Genomic DNA, 20,294 nt, shown 5'->3' on the forward strand with positions numbered 1-20,294 from the left:
ACAGATAAACTTTGATACAAGTGAACTGTGACAATTGAGCACGTACCCTAATTTTGCTGAGTTTCATCTGGATCTTCCGAGAGACCAAGTTAGACCAGTATTTTTCACCCAAGAAGTCCCAGAAGATTCGCCCAAGCAACGCATTGATCCAAGCCACTCGTTGTTCTGTGTCCTCATTCAGAATGATTGGTAACTATCATGTACAGTAGTATTAAATGATTCAATATGTAAATCCATGTGCATTGTTCCATGTACATTAGGAATCTTAAATTTGCTAGGATGACATGCCTAATTTGTTTACAAAAATGAATCAAAATTTCTGCAATACACAACTTTTTTACATTTTCATGAGATTGCATATCAACCTGATATCTGGTATTAAGTGTATAGTATTATCTTTAAGTTTTAGGTGGAATTATAAATTCTAATCCACCTAACACTTAAAGAGAATTCTAATACTATCCAGTTAGACTTTAATTTTAATTGTTTGTAGGAATAATTCACACCAATGCCGACAATAAGGTGAAACCTATAATGCAAAAAAAAGTTAAACATCTCATTCTTTCTTACGTTCAATCAAAAATATAACACGGATAACATTCATGGGGACATCTTTGGATCAATAGTCCTACTTAAGATGTTTCACAATAGATTACTTTTTAATTTAAGGGTGCTGCAGAAAAAGAATGAAATGCAGCAAAGGAGCCAAACGAGATAATTTTCCATACCTTAGCAGTGGGGCTACCTTCAGCACTATGGGTAGGACTAGAGTTTGAACTGGAAATTTCTTCGGGAATATACTTTGTCATATATACAGCATAGTCCAGAAGCATTTTCTGACGCACACCAGAAATTAGATCTTTCTGTTTGGAATGTGATACGATTTCTTCAACACTTCCTTTACTGCTGTTGCGACTATGTGTCAACATTCCAGATTGGCTATTGTTTCTACTGTGTGTTGGCACAAAACCTAGAATGAAGCACAACTCAATTAATCTGCCGTCCTCACAATGTTTGTACGTGCAATCTGACAAATGTTTGCAATATCCCTGGTTATGTGCAAACATGGACTTGCTCTCTTGCACGTACTCTCAGGTTCAGGGGCAATTCCTGGTTTTTGCAGCAATTTGAAACTAGAGGAAAATGAAGCTAATCCTCAATTACCTGAAAAGGTATTGCTCATTTCAAATAAAATTTGATAAACTGAACAGGTAACGTAATGAAATGCAGTACTGTGGAGATTCAAGTCAGAATATTAATTGAACAGAATAACCAAAAATAGTCAATAAAATAACATGTCATTAAAAGGTTACTTTTCTATTTTTTAATTAAAAAACTCGTCAGAATTTTTTTTGTGCATGTGCAATGTCTCAGAAAGAAATTAAATTTGTTATTAACTTTAAAAAAAAGGAAAGACTCAACTTCTATGCTGCTTTTTATCCTCTGACAGAGGAAGAGTTAGAAGGTAGAATTGCAACACACCTGTGCAGGTAATATGGACAGAAAAGGTTCAGAGGGATATTGGCCAGGTGCAGGCAAGTAGGACAAGCTTGAATGTGCAACTTGGTTGACATGGACAAATTGGGCCAAAATATTAGTTCCCAATCTATATAGCTCTATGACTCTACCCAAGATATTTACAATAACCATCTAGTTTTATTAATTATTTTATGGATTTGAATATTATACTAAAATAAATCTATTCCACATTATAAATGTAATTTAAAAACATTTGAAGTTTAATACAATTGCCCCTGAACCTGAGAGTACGTGCAAGTGAGTAAGTCCATGTTTGCACATAATGCTCTTATCTCTGCTGTTTGAACCTGCAAAGTTATCTCAGGATGTAACGTGTCCTTGCAAGGAACACACGGGAACCAAGAAGCTGAAGACAATGGAAATATAATCCTTGGCATGTGTGGGTTTCATTTCAATTAATTAATCTGGAAGGGTTCCACGAGAAACTTGATGAGCAGGAAATTTTAGTTTAGTTTAGAGATACAGCGTGGAAATGGGCCCTTCGGCCCACATAGTCCATGTTGATCAATGATCACCCCTACATTAGTTCTATACTAAACCCTAGGGACAATTTATAGAAGCTAATTAACCTACAAACCTCATTGGAATGTGGGAGAATACCAGAGCACCCGGAGAAAACCCATGCAGTCACAGGAAGAACGTGCAAACTCCCGAAATGTTTCTAGCATATTTATTACTTCTCTTATCACACTCCCTTCACCTAATCTATCACTATAAGGTCGAAATAAAACTTTCCTGAGAGGCAGAGAGAATTTAGAGTTCAACAAGACTACATTAAAAGTTTAATTACTGTTGCACAAGAAATATCACATACATTAACAATGCACGAGTGCTTGTTGCATCATAGATGCACAAAGCCTTGCCATTAGATGGCATCATTACGTTTAGCTCAATGCTCGTTCGGACAAAACATGTTTTTCTGCTTACTCACTTAAAATCTACTCTAAACACGTAAGAAAGAAATGACATACTTGGAGGTATTTGAATTTCATTTTACATTTTTTTTTTTAAAGGATGATTTAACTAATTCCATTAGACAAGGGAGCAGTATTAGGCCATTTGGCCAATCAAGTCCACTCTGCCATTCAATCATGGCTGATCTATTTTTCCCTCCCAAACTCCTGCCGTCTCCCCGTAACCTTTGACATCCTTACTAATCAAGAACCTACCAATCTCCCCTTTAAAAATACCCAATGACTTGGCCTCCACAGCCATCTAGGGCAATAAATTCCACAGATTCACCACCCTCTGGCTAAAGAAATTCCCCCTCGCTCTCAAGTCTTTTACAAGTGATCAATTATATTGCAATTTTCTGGCAGAAACTGCATATTATATTTCAAAATTCATAATTAAGTGAGGAAAGGAAATAAAACAGGATGTTCCATTTGACAACATTGGGGGGGGAAACACCCAACTTGCTGCTGAGCTTCAGCTAGTGCATGTGATCTATGTGTAGGAAGGAACTGCAGATGCTGGTTTACACCAAAGATAGAGACAAAATGCTGGAGTAACAGCGGGACACGCAGTATCTCTGAAGAGAAGGAATGAGCGATGTTTCGGGGTGAGGCCCTTCTTCAGACTGAGAGTCAGGGGAGAGGGACTCTAGAGATATGGAGGGGTAAGGTGTGAAAATGACAGATCAAAGCAGACAATAACTTGTTTTCACTCTTTAAAAATATACATTTCCAGTAAAGACTTCAACTTGATTACCTGGTTCTTCTGTGTGTTCAGTGGCTTCTTACTATATTGACCAAGTGATTGTTACTCATGTAAAAATATTTCAATAGGTTTCTCCCTCCAGTCCCTTGAGTGTGGGCAGGAGGCGCCTGATAGGAAGACTGCAAGAATAGCAACTGAATCATCCTACCGCAAGCAGAAAGCAGTGCTGCCTTGCTACAGACCTCTTTGGTGACCCTCGAACTATCCTTGATCGGACTTTCCTGGCCTTTACCTTGCACTAAATGTTATTCCCTTATTTATCTATACACTGTAAATGGCCCGATTGTAATCATATATTGTCTTTTTGTTGATTGGATAGCATGCGACAAAAGCTTGTCACTGTACCTTGGTGCACGTGACAATAATCTAAACTGAAACTGAAAACTGCCCAACTCACTGCAGACAGAAGCTAAGGTATTTTGCTGGGTGCACCCATAAACAACTCAATAAACTTGTTCACTCGTTGGGAAGAACCAAAATGTGTAGCATTTTAAAGCTGAAACAATGAGGAAAAACTGAAATGTTTTGGGGTCAGATGGTCCATAAATAGGACATGGGATTAGTCAGATATATGCCACGTGAATCAAAGTACATGTAAATGGTGAACTTTGAGACAAAGAGTACAGATATCTTTGAAGCACAAACTGAGCCAAGAAACTTGATAAGTGCAGATTAACATTTTGAAACTGAATGCAGGTGCAAATGAAGTTAAATGGCATTCTGCATTCAATTCGAGAAATTAAGTACAAAAAGATAAGTCTGCCAATAGCTTCAGAAAAAAATCCAGTACAGATTCACTGAACCGGAAGATTATCTTCACTCAACTATGAAACAGCAATTTAAAATTAGTACTAGAAGCATAAAAAGGGAAGTTGAAAGAACTGAATTCATGCAAAATATTAGGATATGGATTATCACAAATGAAACCAAACTATTCACAATTTTAAAAAATGGATTGAGGTAAACATTTGAAGAAAAATTATTGGGGTAAGGAAATAGCAGGGAATTTTGACTGGGATAGATTGCAATGACAGCACAGGAACAATGAAACAAACATCTAACATCGATAATTACATTTTCAGAATTCTAAAGGAGTACATTGCTAATCAAACCAGCAGCTTTTCGTAAAATAAATCCACATCATATAGATATTTTCTGAAGTACCCTCTCAATAGCATAGAAAGCAATTCACCTGGAATGCCGCCACCTCCTAGATTGGCTGGTCGTTTAGTATCAAGTTTTGATTTTGAAGCCGAAACAAATTTCCTGAACCATTCTTCTTTTTCTCTACCTGTCCTCCCAAAGAGATACAGAACTTGGTCCTTCTGGCAAATTGGCTTTGCAGAATCTTGTGAAACAGAAGGTTTCTTTGTCTCCTCAAGTGTTGTTTCAACCTTATCCGCAGATAACTTATCCTCTGCATTTTCTTTCTCTGTTTGAGTCTTTGACATAAAATCATCCTGTCTGGCAAGTTCAATACAAATTGGGTATTTCTTATTCCATACTCGTTTTCTAGCCAGATCTTTTGGAACTAAATGCACCTGTCAAAATAAAAACCAAACTTTTAAATTACAATTTACTGCTTGCACTTCTGAAAAGTTATTTCCAATATAACATATAGGTAATATAACCAAGATATTATGGCTTAAAGGAAAATGTCTGGAAAATAAACTGCAGATGTTGGTCATATTAAAGAAAAAAGGGCCAACAGTGGTGGGAAGTCCCTTTTAAGGTGCTTCAGCTGCAGAGCTTTCAGAAATAGAAACATAGAAATTAGGTGCAGGAGTAGGCCATTCGGCCCTTCAAGCCTGCACCGCCATTCAATATGATCATGGCTGATCATCCAACTCAGTATCCTGTACCTGCCCTCTCTCCATACCCCCTGATCCCTTTAGCCACAAGGGCCACATCTAACTCCCTCTTAAATATAGCCAATGAACTGGCCTCAACTACCTTCTGTGGCAGAGAATTCCAGAGATTCACCACTCTCTCTGTGAAAAATGTTTTTCTCATCTCGGTCCTAAAAGATTTCCCCCTTATCCTTAAACTGTGACCCCTTGTTCTGGACTTCCCCAACATCAGGAACAATCTTCCTGCATCTAGCCTGTCCAACCCCTTAAGAATTTTGTAAGTTTCTATAAGATCTCCCCTCAATCTTCTACATTCTAGCGAGTACAAGCCGAGTCTATCCAGTCTTTCTTCATATGAAAGTCCTGACATCCCAGGAATCAGTCTGGTTAACCTTCTCTGTACTCCCTCTATGGCAAGAATGTCTTTGGCAAGGGAGGTGGAGAGGGGGGAGGAGAGAGGGGTGGGGGAGGGGAAGAGAGAGGGGAGGGGGTGAGAGGTGTGGGGGAGGGGGGAGGGAGGGGAGGAGGGAGATGGGTAGGGGAGGGGGGGGGGGGGAAGAGTGTGGAGGGGAAGAGTGTGGAGGGGGGGGGAGAGAGTGGGGAGGGAGAAGGGGGTGGGGGAGAGAGGGATGGAAATACATTCACCTTGACCATTCATGCAAGAAATGTTGATAAACAACATTTTCTTTTAATTCTAACTTTAATCTTTCAACCCAACTCAACAATTTAAGTGTCCTTATCTTTAAAAGATCAAATTTGTTTTGTTGCCAAAAGAGTAATCAGCATTAGGAATGTGGTGGGCAGATTCAGTTATAGTTCATTTGAAGCACAATTGCACCACACTCTACTATAATTTTAAAAATGTATAATTTAAAAAGTAAACAGGTCTTTCTGGCACCCACTCACTTTGCTGTCTGATAAATCATAAATCTTCTGACTGATGTATGTAACTTCAGGTTTGGCCTCATTGAAAGAAGCTCTTCGAGATATATTTTTATTTGGTTTTGAAAGCCTTAGTACAGCTCCTTCAAGACGAATGTAGATAGAATGGGTCAGTGTTGCATGGTAGGTTTCAGGATCATAATTGTAGATTTCATTCATCCAACCCTGTAATAAAGAGGGAAAAAAAAAGATAAGCACTATAAACATACTTTCTTTTCAAGAATAACATTCAATTAAAAGAACAACCAAAGTGCCTTCAAACTTGATATAAGTATGTAAAATCATTAATACCACTATTTTTTCCCTTTTCTCTCATCAATGAAAACCCGGACTTTCTGAAGATTTGTTATATCACAACAAATCCAATGGACACGCAGGACTAAATTTAATATTAAAATTAATCTATTCCTCACTATTCTGAAGGATCCTGTTTGAAAACAGTAATTATTTATCTTTGCAGAGGATGCCTGATCAAGAGCGTTCACTGGTCACAGGGTTCGATCTGAATAACAACCCCATGATATCTACCACAAAGCCAATTTTGTAGCTAATTGGTTAGCCCACCTTGGATCCCATGTGATCTAACTTTTAGAACCAGCGAGACCTTAAAGGCCTTACTAAAGTACACGTAGACATCATCTACCACCCTGTTCCCATCAATCACCTGGGACAGCCCTTCAATAAAAACTCAAATTCATGAGATTATTCTCCATGCACAAAGTCACATTGACTGTCCATAATCAGTTCTTGCCTTTCCAAATGGAGGTAGATCTTGTCACACAGACTCTCTCCAGTAACCTTCCCACCTCTGATGTTAGGCAATAGCTTGCAGCCCTTCTTAAACGAAGGAACAACATTAACCACTCTCCAGTCTACCAGAACCTTGGCCATCACTAACAATGATACAAATATTTCTGCAGGGTCCAGGAATTTTTTTCTTGGCTTCCCATAGTGTCCCACAGTATACTTGATCAGTCTGTAGGGATCTGCCTTTGAGTGCTTTAAGACTGCCACCACCTCCTCTTTGTAATGTCGAGTTATTTAAGGATCATTGAATTTCCTAACTTCCATAAGCTTCATACGAGCCAAATGGGACTAGTTCCAGAAGGTACCTTGGTCGGCATTGAAGAGTCGGGCCAAAGGGCCTGTTTCTATGCTGTATTACCCTTGATTATAGGACTCTACGACTTAAAATATGTTGGCTTTTCTATCCCCAGTAGCTGTTGTCTCAATAATGAATCATCAGTCGGCCATCTCATATGAAGTAAACACTTCATGGAAACAAAAAGGGTTTTGTACAATTTCATAACCCAAGTTCAACTAATTTTTCTCACATTTTCAGTTCATACATATATGGGAATCTTAAAAAATGGAACACTAAAAATTCAGCACAAGTTTTAAATAAACAAAAGCTATCAAAAGCTATCAAGCAATTTTCACAAACAAAAATACTGTGGATGATGTAGATCAAAAAATTAAACAGATAATACTGGAAAAACAAAGCATGCGAAGTGAGAATCACTGAGAAACAAAATTAACATTTCAGATTGAAGACTTGTCATCTTATGAATTATTCATAAGTTAACAAAACAAATGATTCCCATTCATATGCATACGAGATGAAGCTTTTGTATTCAGTATTCTGTAAAGTCAAATCGTGTCAAAGCTATAACTAAATAAAAGCCAGTTTTAATCAACCTCAATTTATATGTTTAAAGCAGTGCATGATAGCCTAGACAAATCCTCGAACTGAACTCTTTTCATCCTGAGAACAGTCTTTCCTAAGCATTTTTAAAGAAATAAAATCATACGTTAGAAAAACTGTTATATAAATATAACATAAAATTAAAATCAAACCATCAGATGAGAAGCATAAAATTAACAAGGTAGAATTTGTACAGAAGATTTTGAAAGCATCACAATCATTATGCTGATATTTGGAACATTTCTTACAGGATTAAAATATTGGTGAAATTAAACTTTTTATTATTCATTTCGAACTAATTTCCATGTCTTTGATTTATAACGTTTGAAAAAATCATTAATCAGTGGTCATTTAAATGCATCTTAGTTATGTGAAAGTTACAAGTAGCTTTACTATACATCTCTGTGGGAATCTAGTCGATAAATTTCTGCCAAAATGTATTTCTCAACCATCACTAAGCAAATTACTTGGTCATTTATTTCATTGTTTGTCGTTCTTGCAATAAATAAATTATCTGCTGTGATTCCTTAATCAAAATAAATAAATAAATAAATAAATAGATAAAAGAGCTTCTCCCGACTTCAAAATGCTTTACAATCAATGATGCATGATCACTTTCAGAATGTTGGAAAACTGAATCCAATTTAAGCAATAACCCACAGAGTTCATTAAATTGTGTGGCTAGATCATCTGCTTTGGAACACAATGTGGGAAAAATATTGTACAGGACAGTGAACAAATTTCCCATGGGATCTTTTACATCCACCCAAATCTGTTAAATGCGAATATCTGGAACATGCTTCCAGAGGAGGTATGGAGATATTACTACAATCTTTAGAAGACATTTGGTTAGGTACTTGGATAGGAAAGGAGTAAAGGAGTACAGAGCTAATGTGGGCAAAGGGGATCAGCATCATAATCAGCAGAAACAAGATGGGCTATAAGAGCCTGTTTCCATGCTGCATATTTAGATGCTATCGTCTCAAAAGCACCTCACCACCCCACCAAATCTCCCCTAAGAAAACAAACTATAGAAATGCAAGTTCTTATTTTTGCAGAAGATGGAATCAAAATGCTGGAGTAACTCAGGAGAAGGCAATTCTGGAATTCAATGCTGGAGGCAACATCTCTGGAGAGAAAGAACAAGTAACGTTTCGGTTCGAGACCCTTCTTCAGACTGAAAGTCACGGGATAGGGAAACGAGTGATTATAGACGATGAGGTAGAGAGATGTAGGACAAATGAATGGAAGATATGCAAAAAGTAACAATGGTAAAGGAAACAGGCCATTGTTAGCAGTTTGCTAGGTTTTTCCAGCTGTTTTAGCTGGAAGCTAAGTGAACAGAATGATGATTAACAATCCCAGAAAATAAAATTGCTTTCCAAAACATATGATCAATTACGGAAATATATTTAGCTTTCAATAAAGCACTTTAGATATCAAACAAATGTCAGCTTCCAGAACAATTTGGTATTGCTACTATATAATGTAAATGGAATTTCTGAAAGAATGCCATTATTTCAATGAAATAAGACCCTGCTTTCATTCACATGAAAATTCCGAACTTTTAACGTGAAGATTTGCACCACTGTATTTGACTTCCAAACAATGTTCTGATACTGCAAAGGCAAGTTGGTTATTCCTATATTTTCTGCTACTTTACAAAACAAGCTCATTTCCTAGCTTACTTCAAAAATATTCAAGTAATTATTTTCATTATTCGTTGGTACGTTCAATTTAAACAGACTAATTTGATGGAACATTTAATTTAGAAAACAATGATGTCAAAGATTAATATATTCCCACCTTAAATATTTCTGGCTCCTTTATATCCAAGGTTTCCGTTGTTAGATGTTCAAAATAACTCCTCCTTGGTGACTGTTGATAGTCCCTCGACTTTCTTGGTACTAACAGCCAAACAACACCAATTGCCATCATAAACCCAAAGCCAATGCCTAGAAACAGACCACTTAAATAACTTGGAAGAGGCAACACTAAATAGGAATATACAAGCATTGTAAAGAATAATAAAGTCTTAAATGGAACTTCAGCAGACTGAACTTCAGAATCCTTCTCAACTTGCTGTAATATTTTAGCATCTTCTTCAATTGTTTTTTCTGCAACTAAGGAGTCTGCAGGTTTATCTACAATACCATCTTCAATTTCAAATTCTAATTCTTCAAGGTACAAATCACAGTAGTCGTTTTCTTCTTTGCTGGCAAGTACAGATAGAGAGCATTTGTCTAAACTTAAGGGAGATTCCTTCAAAAATATTTGCTTCGTGGATCCCAATGATGAGTTTTTTGTGTCCTCTTTTGATGGCTCAGTTGCAACTTTAGAACTACTTTTATTTGGAGTTGAATCTTTTGCTGAGTAGTCTTCATCAGAATCACATTCTTCTTTGATGCTATAGTTGTTGTTGCTTTCCAAATGTCCATTTAAACTACTAAGGGTGGAAAGTTCTGTTGCACTGGATGATAAGGCCTTATGTCGCAGACTGCTACTCTCATCACCAATTATCTTGCTTAAAAGTTGAAACGGTTCATAAATAACCTCTGAAAGACGTCTTTTAGTGTCTTCAATTCTGGCCTCTACTTCAGTTACTTTAAAAAATGACCGACCTTCTGATGGAGAGGTGATTGGAGAAGAAGGTGCTGTCTTAGAATCTCCCCCAGTGACTCGAGGTTGAGTAAATTGTTTGAACAGATGCAAGTTTATCCTCGAATCAAAGGTCCTGATTGGAACAGATTCAGACTCTTCTTTTGATGTGTCCGTTGACAGAGATTTAACTAGTGTTTTCATTATGTCTCTTGTCCTTAAAGGAGTAATGGATTCTTTTGGTTCTACTTCTGTTGAAAGAGATTTTACCAATTTCATGAATGGCTTTGCGCTTGCTGTGGAAGATGAAGGGACACTGAATGGCACAACAGATTTAGATGTGGAATCAGATGCTGTGGCTGAGATTGGAGTTCTCATCTCTGAGGACAAACTTGTGGAATTTAATGGTTGGTCCAATAAGGAGGACAATGGCAATGTAGTAATCGATGAAGATGGCAATGTCACTGATGTTTCTAATAATTCTGAAGTCGTCGTCGTTGCTGAGGATGGACTGGAAAATGTAACTGCAGTTGATATTGCCGAAGAACTTGATGAGGTAGCGGGCTCTGATAAATGTTGGCCACCATGTTTATATACACACACTTTTTCTTTAAGTTCTGGCATAAAACTTTTGTCTTTCACCTCTCCAGGAAATATTGTTGAGGAATCTTCAAATTCTTCTTCCTCTTCCTCCTCCTCCTCTTCCTTACCAAAGGCAGAAAAGTGTATGGTGATGGTCTCTCTAGAAACAGAGCGCTGAACCTGCACTTTTGGCGTTGACGACATAGAAACTGCTCTTTCTGCATTGTTACCACTCTGACTTGTCATTGCAGTCTTGCATTAAGTATCACAATCTAAAAATAAAGTACATACATAAATTAACTTCTGTAAATTCACAACACAAAAAACAATTCAAGTAATCTGTTGAGAAAACAAACTAAAGTTTACAAATTTTACATCAACAATGTCTTTCCAGGTTCACCCTTTAACTGAAAACCCTTTCAAAATAAATTATTACTGTCCGGAATAAATAAATAAATAAATAAATAGATTTTTGGAGCTGCCAACAGTACTTTACAACTAAAGAATCGTATAATAAAATCAAGAAAACTGAGCTATAAATGCCAGAATACAAATCAGAAGAAACTAAAGTATAGATTCTGGTCCAGCAACCATGAACGAGATCATTCAAGGAATGAAAAGATTATTTATTTCCTGTTTCCTCATGCTCAGGCTTTTAACCTGAACAACCAAGGTACTTCAGCCCTGTAAAGAGAAACCGGAAAATCATCATAAAAACAGAAAATAGTTGCAGAAGTAGGCCATTCGGTCCTTCGAGCCAGCACCGCCATTCAATATGATCATGGCTGATCATCTTAAATCAGTATTCTGCTCTTGCTTTTCCCCCCATATCCCTTTAGCCCCAAGAGCTAAATCTAAGTCTCGCTTGAAAACATCCAGTGAATTGGCCTCCACTGCCTTCTGTGGCAGAGAATTCCACAGATTCACAACTGTCTGGGTGAAAACGTTTTTCCTCATCTCAGTCCTAAATGGCCTATCCATTATTCTTAAACTGTGACCCCTGGTTCTGGACTCCCGAAACATCGGGAACATTTTTCCTGCATCTAGCCTGTACAATCCTTTAAGAATTTTATATGTTTCTATAAGATCCCACTCTCATCCTTCTAAATTCGAGTGAATACAAGCCCAGCCGACCCATTCTTTCATCATATGTCAGTCCCACCATCCCGGGAATTAACCTGGTGAACCTATGCTGCACTCCCTCAAAAGCAATGTCCTTCCTCAAATTAGGAGACCAAAATTGCACACAATACTCCAGGTACGGTCTCACCAGGGCCCTGTATAACTGCAGTAGGACCTCCTTGCTCCTAAATTTTAAGAATAAGGGGTAAGCCGCTTAGAACGGAGATGAGGAAACACTTTTTCACCCAGAGTTGTGAGTCTGTGGAATTCTCTGCCTCAGAGGGCGGTGGAGGCCGGTTCTCTGGAAACTTTCAAGAGAGAGCTAGATGGGGCTCTTGAAGATAGCGGAGTCAGGGGATATGGGGAAAAAGGCAGGAACGGGGTACTGATTGTGGTTGATCAGCCGTGATCACATTGAATGGCAGTATGGCCTACACCTGCATCTATTGTCTATTGTAAACTCAAATCCTCTCGGAATGAAGGCCAACATGCCATTAGCTTTCTTCACTGTGTGCTGTACCTGCATACTTACTTTCAGTGACTGTTGTACAAGCACACCCAAGTCTCGTTGCACCTTCCCTTTTCCTAATACACCACCATTCGGATAATAATTTGCTTTCCTGTTTTGCCACCAAAGTGGATAACCTCACATTTATCAACATTATATTGCATCTGCCATGCATCTGCCCACTCATCCAACCTATCCAAGTCACCCTGCGACCTCATAGCATCCTCCTCGCAGCTCACACTGCCACCCAGCTTTGTGCAATTCGCAAACTTAAGAGTCAAGAGTGTTTTATTGTCATATGTCCCAGATAGAACAATTACATTCTTACTTGCAGCAGCACAACAGAATATGTAATCATAATAAATAATATAACAAAAAACAAACAATAACAGTGCAATATGAATAATAATAGTCTATTGTAGTTCAGAGCTTATGAGGCTGTAATGTTTAATAGCCTGATGGCTGAAGGGAAGAAGTTGTTCCTGAACCTGGACGTTAGTTCTCAGGCTCCTGTACCTTCTTCCCCGGTGGCAGTGGTGAGATGAGTGTGTGGCCAGGATGGTGTGAGTCTCTGATGATGTTGGCTGCCTTTTTGCCTTTTTGACTGATAAAACCCTTCGATGGTGGGGAGTTCAGAGCCGGTGATGGACTGGGCAGTGTTCACAACTTTTTGCAGTCTTTACCGTTCCTGGACGTTCAAGTTGCCGAACCAGGCCATGATGCAAGCAGTCAATATGCTCTCTACTTTGCACCTGTAGAAGTTCAAGAGAATCCTCTTTAACATACCGAATCTCCGTAATCTTCTCAGGAAGTAGAGGTGCTGATGTGCTTTCTTTATAATTGCATCAGTGTGCTGGGTCCAGGGCAGATCGTCGGAAAAATGCACGCCCAGGAATTTGAAGTTTTTGACTCTTTCCACCATCGTTCCATTGATATAAACAGGATTGTGGGTCCTCAACCTTCCTCTTCCAAAGTCCACAATCAGTTCTTTGGTTTTGTTGATATTGAGAGCCAGGTTGTGCTGGCACCATTTGGTCAGTCAGTCGATCTCACTTCTATACTCTGACTCATCACCATCTTTAATTCGTCCCACAACGGTGGTGTCGTCGGTGAACTTGAAAATGGAGTACGCACTATGTCCAGCTACACAGTCATGAGTATAGAGTGAGTAGAGCAGGGGGCTGAGCACGCAACCTTGAGGTGCTCCCGTATTGATTATTACTGAGGATGAAGTGTTTCTGCCAATTTGAACAGACTGTGGTCCGTGGATGAGGATGTTGAGGATCCAATTGCAGAGGGATGCGCAGAGATGTTACATTTAATTCCCTCGTCTAAATCGTTAATATATATTGTAAATAACTGGGATCCCAGCAACGAGCCTTGCGGCACCCTGCTATTCTGAAAATGACCCATTAATTCCTACTCTTTGCTTCCTGTCTGCCAACCAGTTCTCTATCCATGTCAATACCCTACCTCATCAAGGCGAGCGTCATCAGCTTTCCTTTTTCTTCCAAAATAGTCATTGTATTTACAATAAAATATTCCTGTTATCTAGCATCCATAGCTGAATAGAAACTGTTCTAACACTGGGCGATACCATGGGTATTAGGTCTCAGATGACTTTTCTACCATTATATGCATTCAGCAAAACATCATCTATTGCAGAAGCTGTTACTGGTATTTCAGAAAATCTGCTACTGCTGTTTCACGCGGAGGGGAGTAGACCACAGATGTATGCTTAAAAAAGAAAGCACCAGTGAACAGGACTCAGTAAAAGCTCCAGCCCTTGCTAAAGGGCCTCAACTTGATAGGTTTTCCATAGCTATAAATAACGTGCAATCTTTCAAGTGACGGAGGAAAAATAATTGGACCTCCATTACAAAGTCATGGATACAATTATTTAGTACACTATAGCTGCTGGCTACATGGAAGAGACACCAAAGTTTCTCAAAATCTTCCCATAGCTCATTCTGCTAGACATTCATGGGCGGGGTATCTTGTAATAGACTCTTCCTTACCTTTCAACTATATGCCATCATCTGATTCACCCGCTTCATTAAACTCAGTGATATTATTAATCTATCATTAATTATTTCTGGGTAAAAAGACTTGATACCAGGAAGTTTGACTGCTTTCCCACATCAAAAACAGTTGGTCTACTGACAGAATTCCCATTGAAATAACCACTCTGCTATATGGTCATGGAATTAACACATGGTCCACCTTGTTTCGACTAATGCAATCAACCCGACATGCACAAACAAAACGATCAAATAGAACAAGTTGACCTACAACTTTAGGCTGTGTACGCCATACGCAAGAAGATTGAATTAACTGCCCTTTTCAGAAAAGCTAGATTCTGAAGCGAAAGTGACTTTTGTTTCTATTATTTAGAGGGGTTTATTTCTAAAACCTCCCATACATTTTAGGTTTTCTTTCTTATAACAAACGGGTTTACATCAAGATGAAAAGATACAAACTATTTTCACATACTCTACAGACATTAAACAGGGGAAAACAATTTCAGCCCCATCTATATGACAGGATGATGAAACTACACCTACAAAAGATTTGGTTTGAATACGAGTAACCTCCTTTCACCCATTTCCAAATCATACCATACACGAGAGCAATCAAACCATACACAAAATCAACCAGTGGTGCAATAAGAGAAAGGAAACAGTGCAGAATGTAAAGTCACAACTGCAGAGAATGTGCAGATAACAAAAAAGTGCAAGGGCTGCAAAGTGGTAGATTGGGAGATCAAGAACACAACCTTAACTTTTATGACAGGTGCATTCAGGTGATCTACTGTGCTTGAATCTGGTTGTACATGCTTCCAAGTTTTTGTATCTTCTGCTCAACGGGAGTGGGAAGCAGAACGAATGACCGGGTGAGAGTGGTTGATTTCTTTCTCAAAGCAGTGTGAAGTGTAGATGGAGTCAATAAGAGGGATGGAAGGGGGAGATGGGGGGCTGGACTGCATCCACAACTCTGCAATTTCTTGCAGTCTACGGCAAAGTAGTTGCTAACCCAAGTTGTGCTTTGTGTGTTTTATCTGTAAAACTTGGTAGGAGTCATTGGAGACGAGTTTCTTTGACAACATTTTTCATTGTAAACCTTTAGATTGATCAGCTTTTTGCTCAATATGCCAGCATCTGCAGTCTCGTCTCCATTTTAATGCTGTTTAAAATCAATTGCTATTTTGTGCCTGTTTCTTGACAAGTTAAAATATAGATAAATTAATTAACTTCTCTTTCAAACTAACTTTGAATCAATCAAACTAAAGAGACAAGAATATCTCTCCCCTTAATTTCCATACTCAAAAAACATTTTTTAAATTCTTCACATAACTCAGGTTCCCTGATTTTATTCTAGCAAAGTACCATAAGACTAATTTATATTATTCCTCAAGTTTTGCTTTCCTGTTAGCCTGTGTTAGATTCTTCAAGTCACCAAATGTGGTTCTTTTCCAACAGGCGATTCAATTAAAAAGGGATTTTAAAATTAAACATTATCAATTTCCTTTTGCACACCCTCAACCTGTTTAGTCTCATTCCCCAGAACTAGATCCAGAAATACTCTGAACAGGAAGCCTATTGATCAAGTTCCCTGTATGCAAATTTCAAGATTTCGTCATCACTCTTAGCTTGTTCTTTATACGATCTGTATTCGGGAAATTGAAATTGGATTTCTCCAAGAAATTCCCCATGGATTTGTTCAACAATTTTGAGAGTCTGCAGTAAACAACTGCCAAAGTATCAGCTGCTTCTTTGCCAGTAAAATTCTTGTTGTTTTCCCATCCCTCCTATCAGCATATTGGTCTAGCTTCAACTGTCAAGACAAACATTAGCAATGGACACCAATCTCCGATTCTCCCTGGTTCCCATTCCACACATTCAATTTTCAATTCCGACCCACAGGCAAGACATGTACACAAGTTCCAGATTAAAATATTTATCAAGAATTTAATAACTACAAATGTTACTCCATTCCGTCCCTGTCCAATTACAAAAAAATGGTTTTCTTATATTCCCATTCCGTTCCGCCCTTTTCCTAGGGATGGAAGGATCAAATCTGCCACAAATTAATTGCTCAGCATCGTTACACGAAGTGTAAAACTGAGAATCTTCCAGTCCATCTGAAATGATGTGCAAGACCTTTTGTCTGCATGACACACCCAAAAAGGTTCCATCCGTCAGTCTTTGCCTAACATCAAATATCAATGTATTAAAAAGATTAGTGGATCTTGTAAGTATATAAATGTGCCTCAAGTTGTGGAATTGATAGGCATGTTGAATGCAAAGGCAAAAGAACCAAGACACGTTGCTATTTAAAATGGTGATGTTACTCAGCAATTCAAGCTAAAATGCAAACCATTTTACTATGCAAAAATATCATTGTAGTCAAAGGACTTAGGTATACAAGAGTAGTATGATAGTACAGCATTAAGTGCTGTTGCCTCATAGGCCTGGTTTGACATTGATGGGGCGCCAGTCTCTCCTCCCAGTTTCCTCCCAACGCGTTAGAAATCAAACTTATTAGGAACAGTCAACATGGCTTTGTGCCTTTGTTGCCTTTTTGATAAGGTAATAGACATGGACTTCTATAAAGTAACTGAGACGATCCTTCACAATCTGGGAACAAAACAGTTTTTCATTAACATTTTTTAACTAATCCCTTTGCAAAAGAATGATTGCAGATCAGATGGTATATATTGAGAGAGAGGAAAAACTGAGTTAATGATATAGATGGACGATTTTTCAGAATGGGCCAGTTGTGAGATAAACCGCTCCCATGAATTGTGGTGTAATAGATGCACTGGTTATTTGAAATTGATAAATTCATCTTTGAGTCTTAAGGACTTAAGTCTCATCGAAAAATTAAGTGTAATTCCTCAAGCACATTGGAACCAAGTAAGAAGATAAAGACAGACGTTAGAATAGAATGGAAAATTAAAGTGGCAGACAAGTGAAAGCTTATTGTCATCTTTGCAGATTGAGCAAAGGTCTTTTGTAAAGATGTCGCACAATCTGAATTTGGTTCCTACAACATAGATCACATTGTAAACAATGAAATACACTAAATTGGAAGTAATACAAGCAAACTGCAGTTTCACCTGGAAGGAGTTTCAGGTTCGGGATGGTAGGAAGAGGTTAAAGGGCAGGTAGTGCAACTCCTGCAGTTGCATGGGAAGTGCCACAAGAAAAAATTACAAGTTATTGCAGATGTTGGAATCTCGAGTAAAAAACTAAACTGCTGGAGGAACTCAGTAGGTCAGGCAGCGTCAAAGAATACCGGGTGTTGGTGAAGATAGAAGACTATCTCTCTCTGCAGTGCTTCAATACTTTCCATTTTAATTTAAATTTCTAGCATCTGGATGTTTTTCCTGTTTTATATAGTAATATTTATTTTTTAAAACATTGGTCACGATACGAAGGATAACTCGCCTTCCAATTATTGCCGCAGGATCTTTTACTCCACTTGACAGAATGAAGAATTTGGTTTCATATGCCATCCAAAAGGTGCCATCTCCTTTAGACTTTAGCGATACAGCGCAGAAACAGGCCCTTTGCCCCACCGATCAGCAATCACCCCATACACAAGCACTATCCTACACTCGAGGGATAATTTACAAATTTACCAAAGCCAATTAACCTACAAACCTGTACATCTTTGGGCAAAATTGGAGTACCTAGATAAAAATCCACGAGGTCACAGAGAGAACGTACAAACTCCATACAAACAGCACCTGTAGTCAGTATCGAACACAGGTCTCTGGCGGTGTAAGACAGCAACTCTACTGCTGCACCACTATGCCGCCTTGTGTAGCATTCCCTCATTTCATCCCTGGAATAGCAACTTAGATTTTGAGACTTGAACTAAACAATTTTTATGTTTCGGATGCATCAGTATAACCAGATCATTGGTGGTGCGAGAATCAAAGGTCTACATTCAAATACTTTAATTATGAGGCAAATGCGGCTGATTTAAATATCGCATTATGTATAACCAAATCAGGGTTCAAATTCAGCAAACTGCTGTACTATTGAAAACATAACCAGTTAATTATGAGGCAAATCACTTTCAAATGACGTCAACCACATGCTGCATTAACATATATTGAATTATAAAGCAACTAAAACGGCTGAGGAAAATTTAAATGTTGCATTTTGTATAACCAAATCAAATTCAGCAAACTGCTGTACTAGTGAAAACATAACCAGTTAAGGATAAACCTTTATATGACTTGATTTTCAGTACAGTAAAATGATTATATCGAACACTACAAAGTTAATTTCACCGTTAAACTCTACACGTAATGAACAGTTAAAATCAGAATGAGAACCACAACAGCAAAAAAGTTAAATCCAACAGTTCAAGTCCAAATTTTATGTCTGGTCATAAATACCATGAATTTCAGATTGACAATTCAAACAGTCGAAGCTCTTTTTTTTCTTAAACATCTGTATAATTCTTCTCTTTTGTTTAGAAAAGCAGAACCAGAAGTAAAAGCAAACAATTCCCAAACAATTTCAATGTATCCCAAGTTTGTCTGCTTACAGCGACAAATTAAAAACGAAGAACATAGCTGAATATTTGAACTTCTTCCTTATCTGAAAGCATATGAACTTTACTAGGACTAACCCACGGTTCTAGTATTCCATCAAGGAGCTACATTCGCTGTCTTAAACATTTCAATATACTTTATATGTATGTAAACAAAATTTGACACCCATCTACCCAAGGATATTACTACAGGTGATTAAAGAATTAGTCTGAGGTATATTTATGGAGCATTATATGGAGGAAGTGGGAGTGGCTTAGAAAGGGAATGCCAGAATATAGAACCCGAGTGCCAATGGTGTAGAAAAGAAATTCCAGAATGCACAAAATAGGAAGTATGATAGGCTTACAAAACAAGATCATGGAATGACTGAAAAAAAACAAACCAGAAGTTTCACCCATGATGGCCACTGGTCAAAGTTCAGAAAAATAAAGGAAAATCTATTTTGTTGCTATCACCGATATAAAACAGTTGGACACTTTCATTTTGGAAAAGCAATCATTTTTATTTAAAATTAACAACCAACCTCACCATAATCAATAGACATGCTACCATTTGTTTGCTAGAGTATTGACTAGCATCCACATTAAATACAATTGCATTAGAACACGTTAAAACGTTTTTCTGAAAACAAAATGTCCTACCACTTAAGACATAGTAAAATACTGATAATCTGGCATGTTTGGGACTTTGGTAGTGTTGAACTAGAGGTTTTGGGGATATTATTTCTATTAATACCTCAAAGTTTTTTTAAAAACTTGTTATACATATGCAGCGTCCTCCATAATGTTTGGGACAAAGACCCATCATTTATTTGCCTCGGTACTCCACAATTTATGATTTGTAATAGAAAAAAATCACATGTAGTTAAAGTGCACCATGTCAGATTTTAATAAAGGCCATTTTTATACATTTTGGTTTTACCATGAAGAAATTACAGCAGTGTTTTCACATAGTCCCCCCCATTTCAGGGCACCATAATGTTTGGAACACAGCAAAGTCATGTAAATGAAAGTAGTCATGTTTAGTATCTTGTTGCATATTCTTTGCATGCAATGACTGCTATTAAAGTCTGCGATTCATTGACATCACCAGTTGCTGAATGTCCTCTCTGGTAAAGCTCTATGCATGTTTTGGGGGCTAGTCCCCTTCAGTTTTATC

General features: G+C 37.9%; 1 protein-coding gene across 6 annotated transcripts in view; it reads right to left on the minus strand.

The window, feature by feature from the left end:
- The window catches only part of tex2 (testis expressed 2), a 43,059-nt gene that overhangs the window by 16,288 nt on the left and 6,477 nt on the right, over window positions 1–20,294 (minus strand). For 5 of the 6 annotated variants that reach the window (XM_033044119.1, XM_033044120.1, XM_033044117.1 and 2 more), the window contains exons 2-6: window positions 9,562–11,207; window positions 6,015–6,215; window positions 4,451–4,799; window positions 729–970; window positions 47–193 (exon numbers count right to left, since the gene is read on the minus strand). In XM_033044119.1, coding sequence (XP_032900010.1) covers window positions 47–193; window positions 729–970; window positions 4,451–4,799; window positions 6,015–6,215; window positions 9,562–11,181 — 2,559 coding nt within the window. In that variant the 5' untranslated portion in view covers window positions 11,182–11,207. The remainder of the gene's footprint in view (window positions 1–46; window positions 194–728; window positions 971–4,450; window positions 4,800–6,014; window positions 6,216–9,561; window positions 11,208–20,294) is intronic. The other variant, XM_033044122.1, reaches the window with a different exon arrangement.

The sequence above is a fragment of the Amblyraja radiata genome, chromosome 26, assembly GCF_010909765.2.
Source record: "Amblyraja radiata isolate CabotCenter1 chromosome 26, sAmbRad1.1.pri, whole genome shotgun sequence".
NCBI lineage: Eukaryota > Metazoa > Chordata > Chondrichthyes > Rajiformes > Rajidae > Amblyraja > Amblyraja radiata.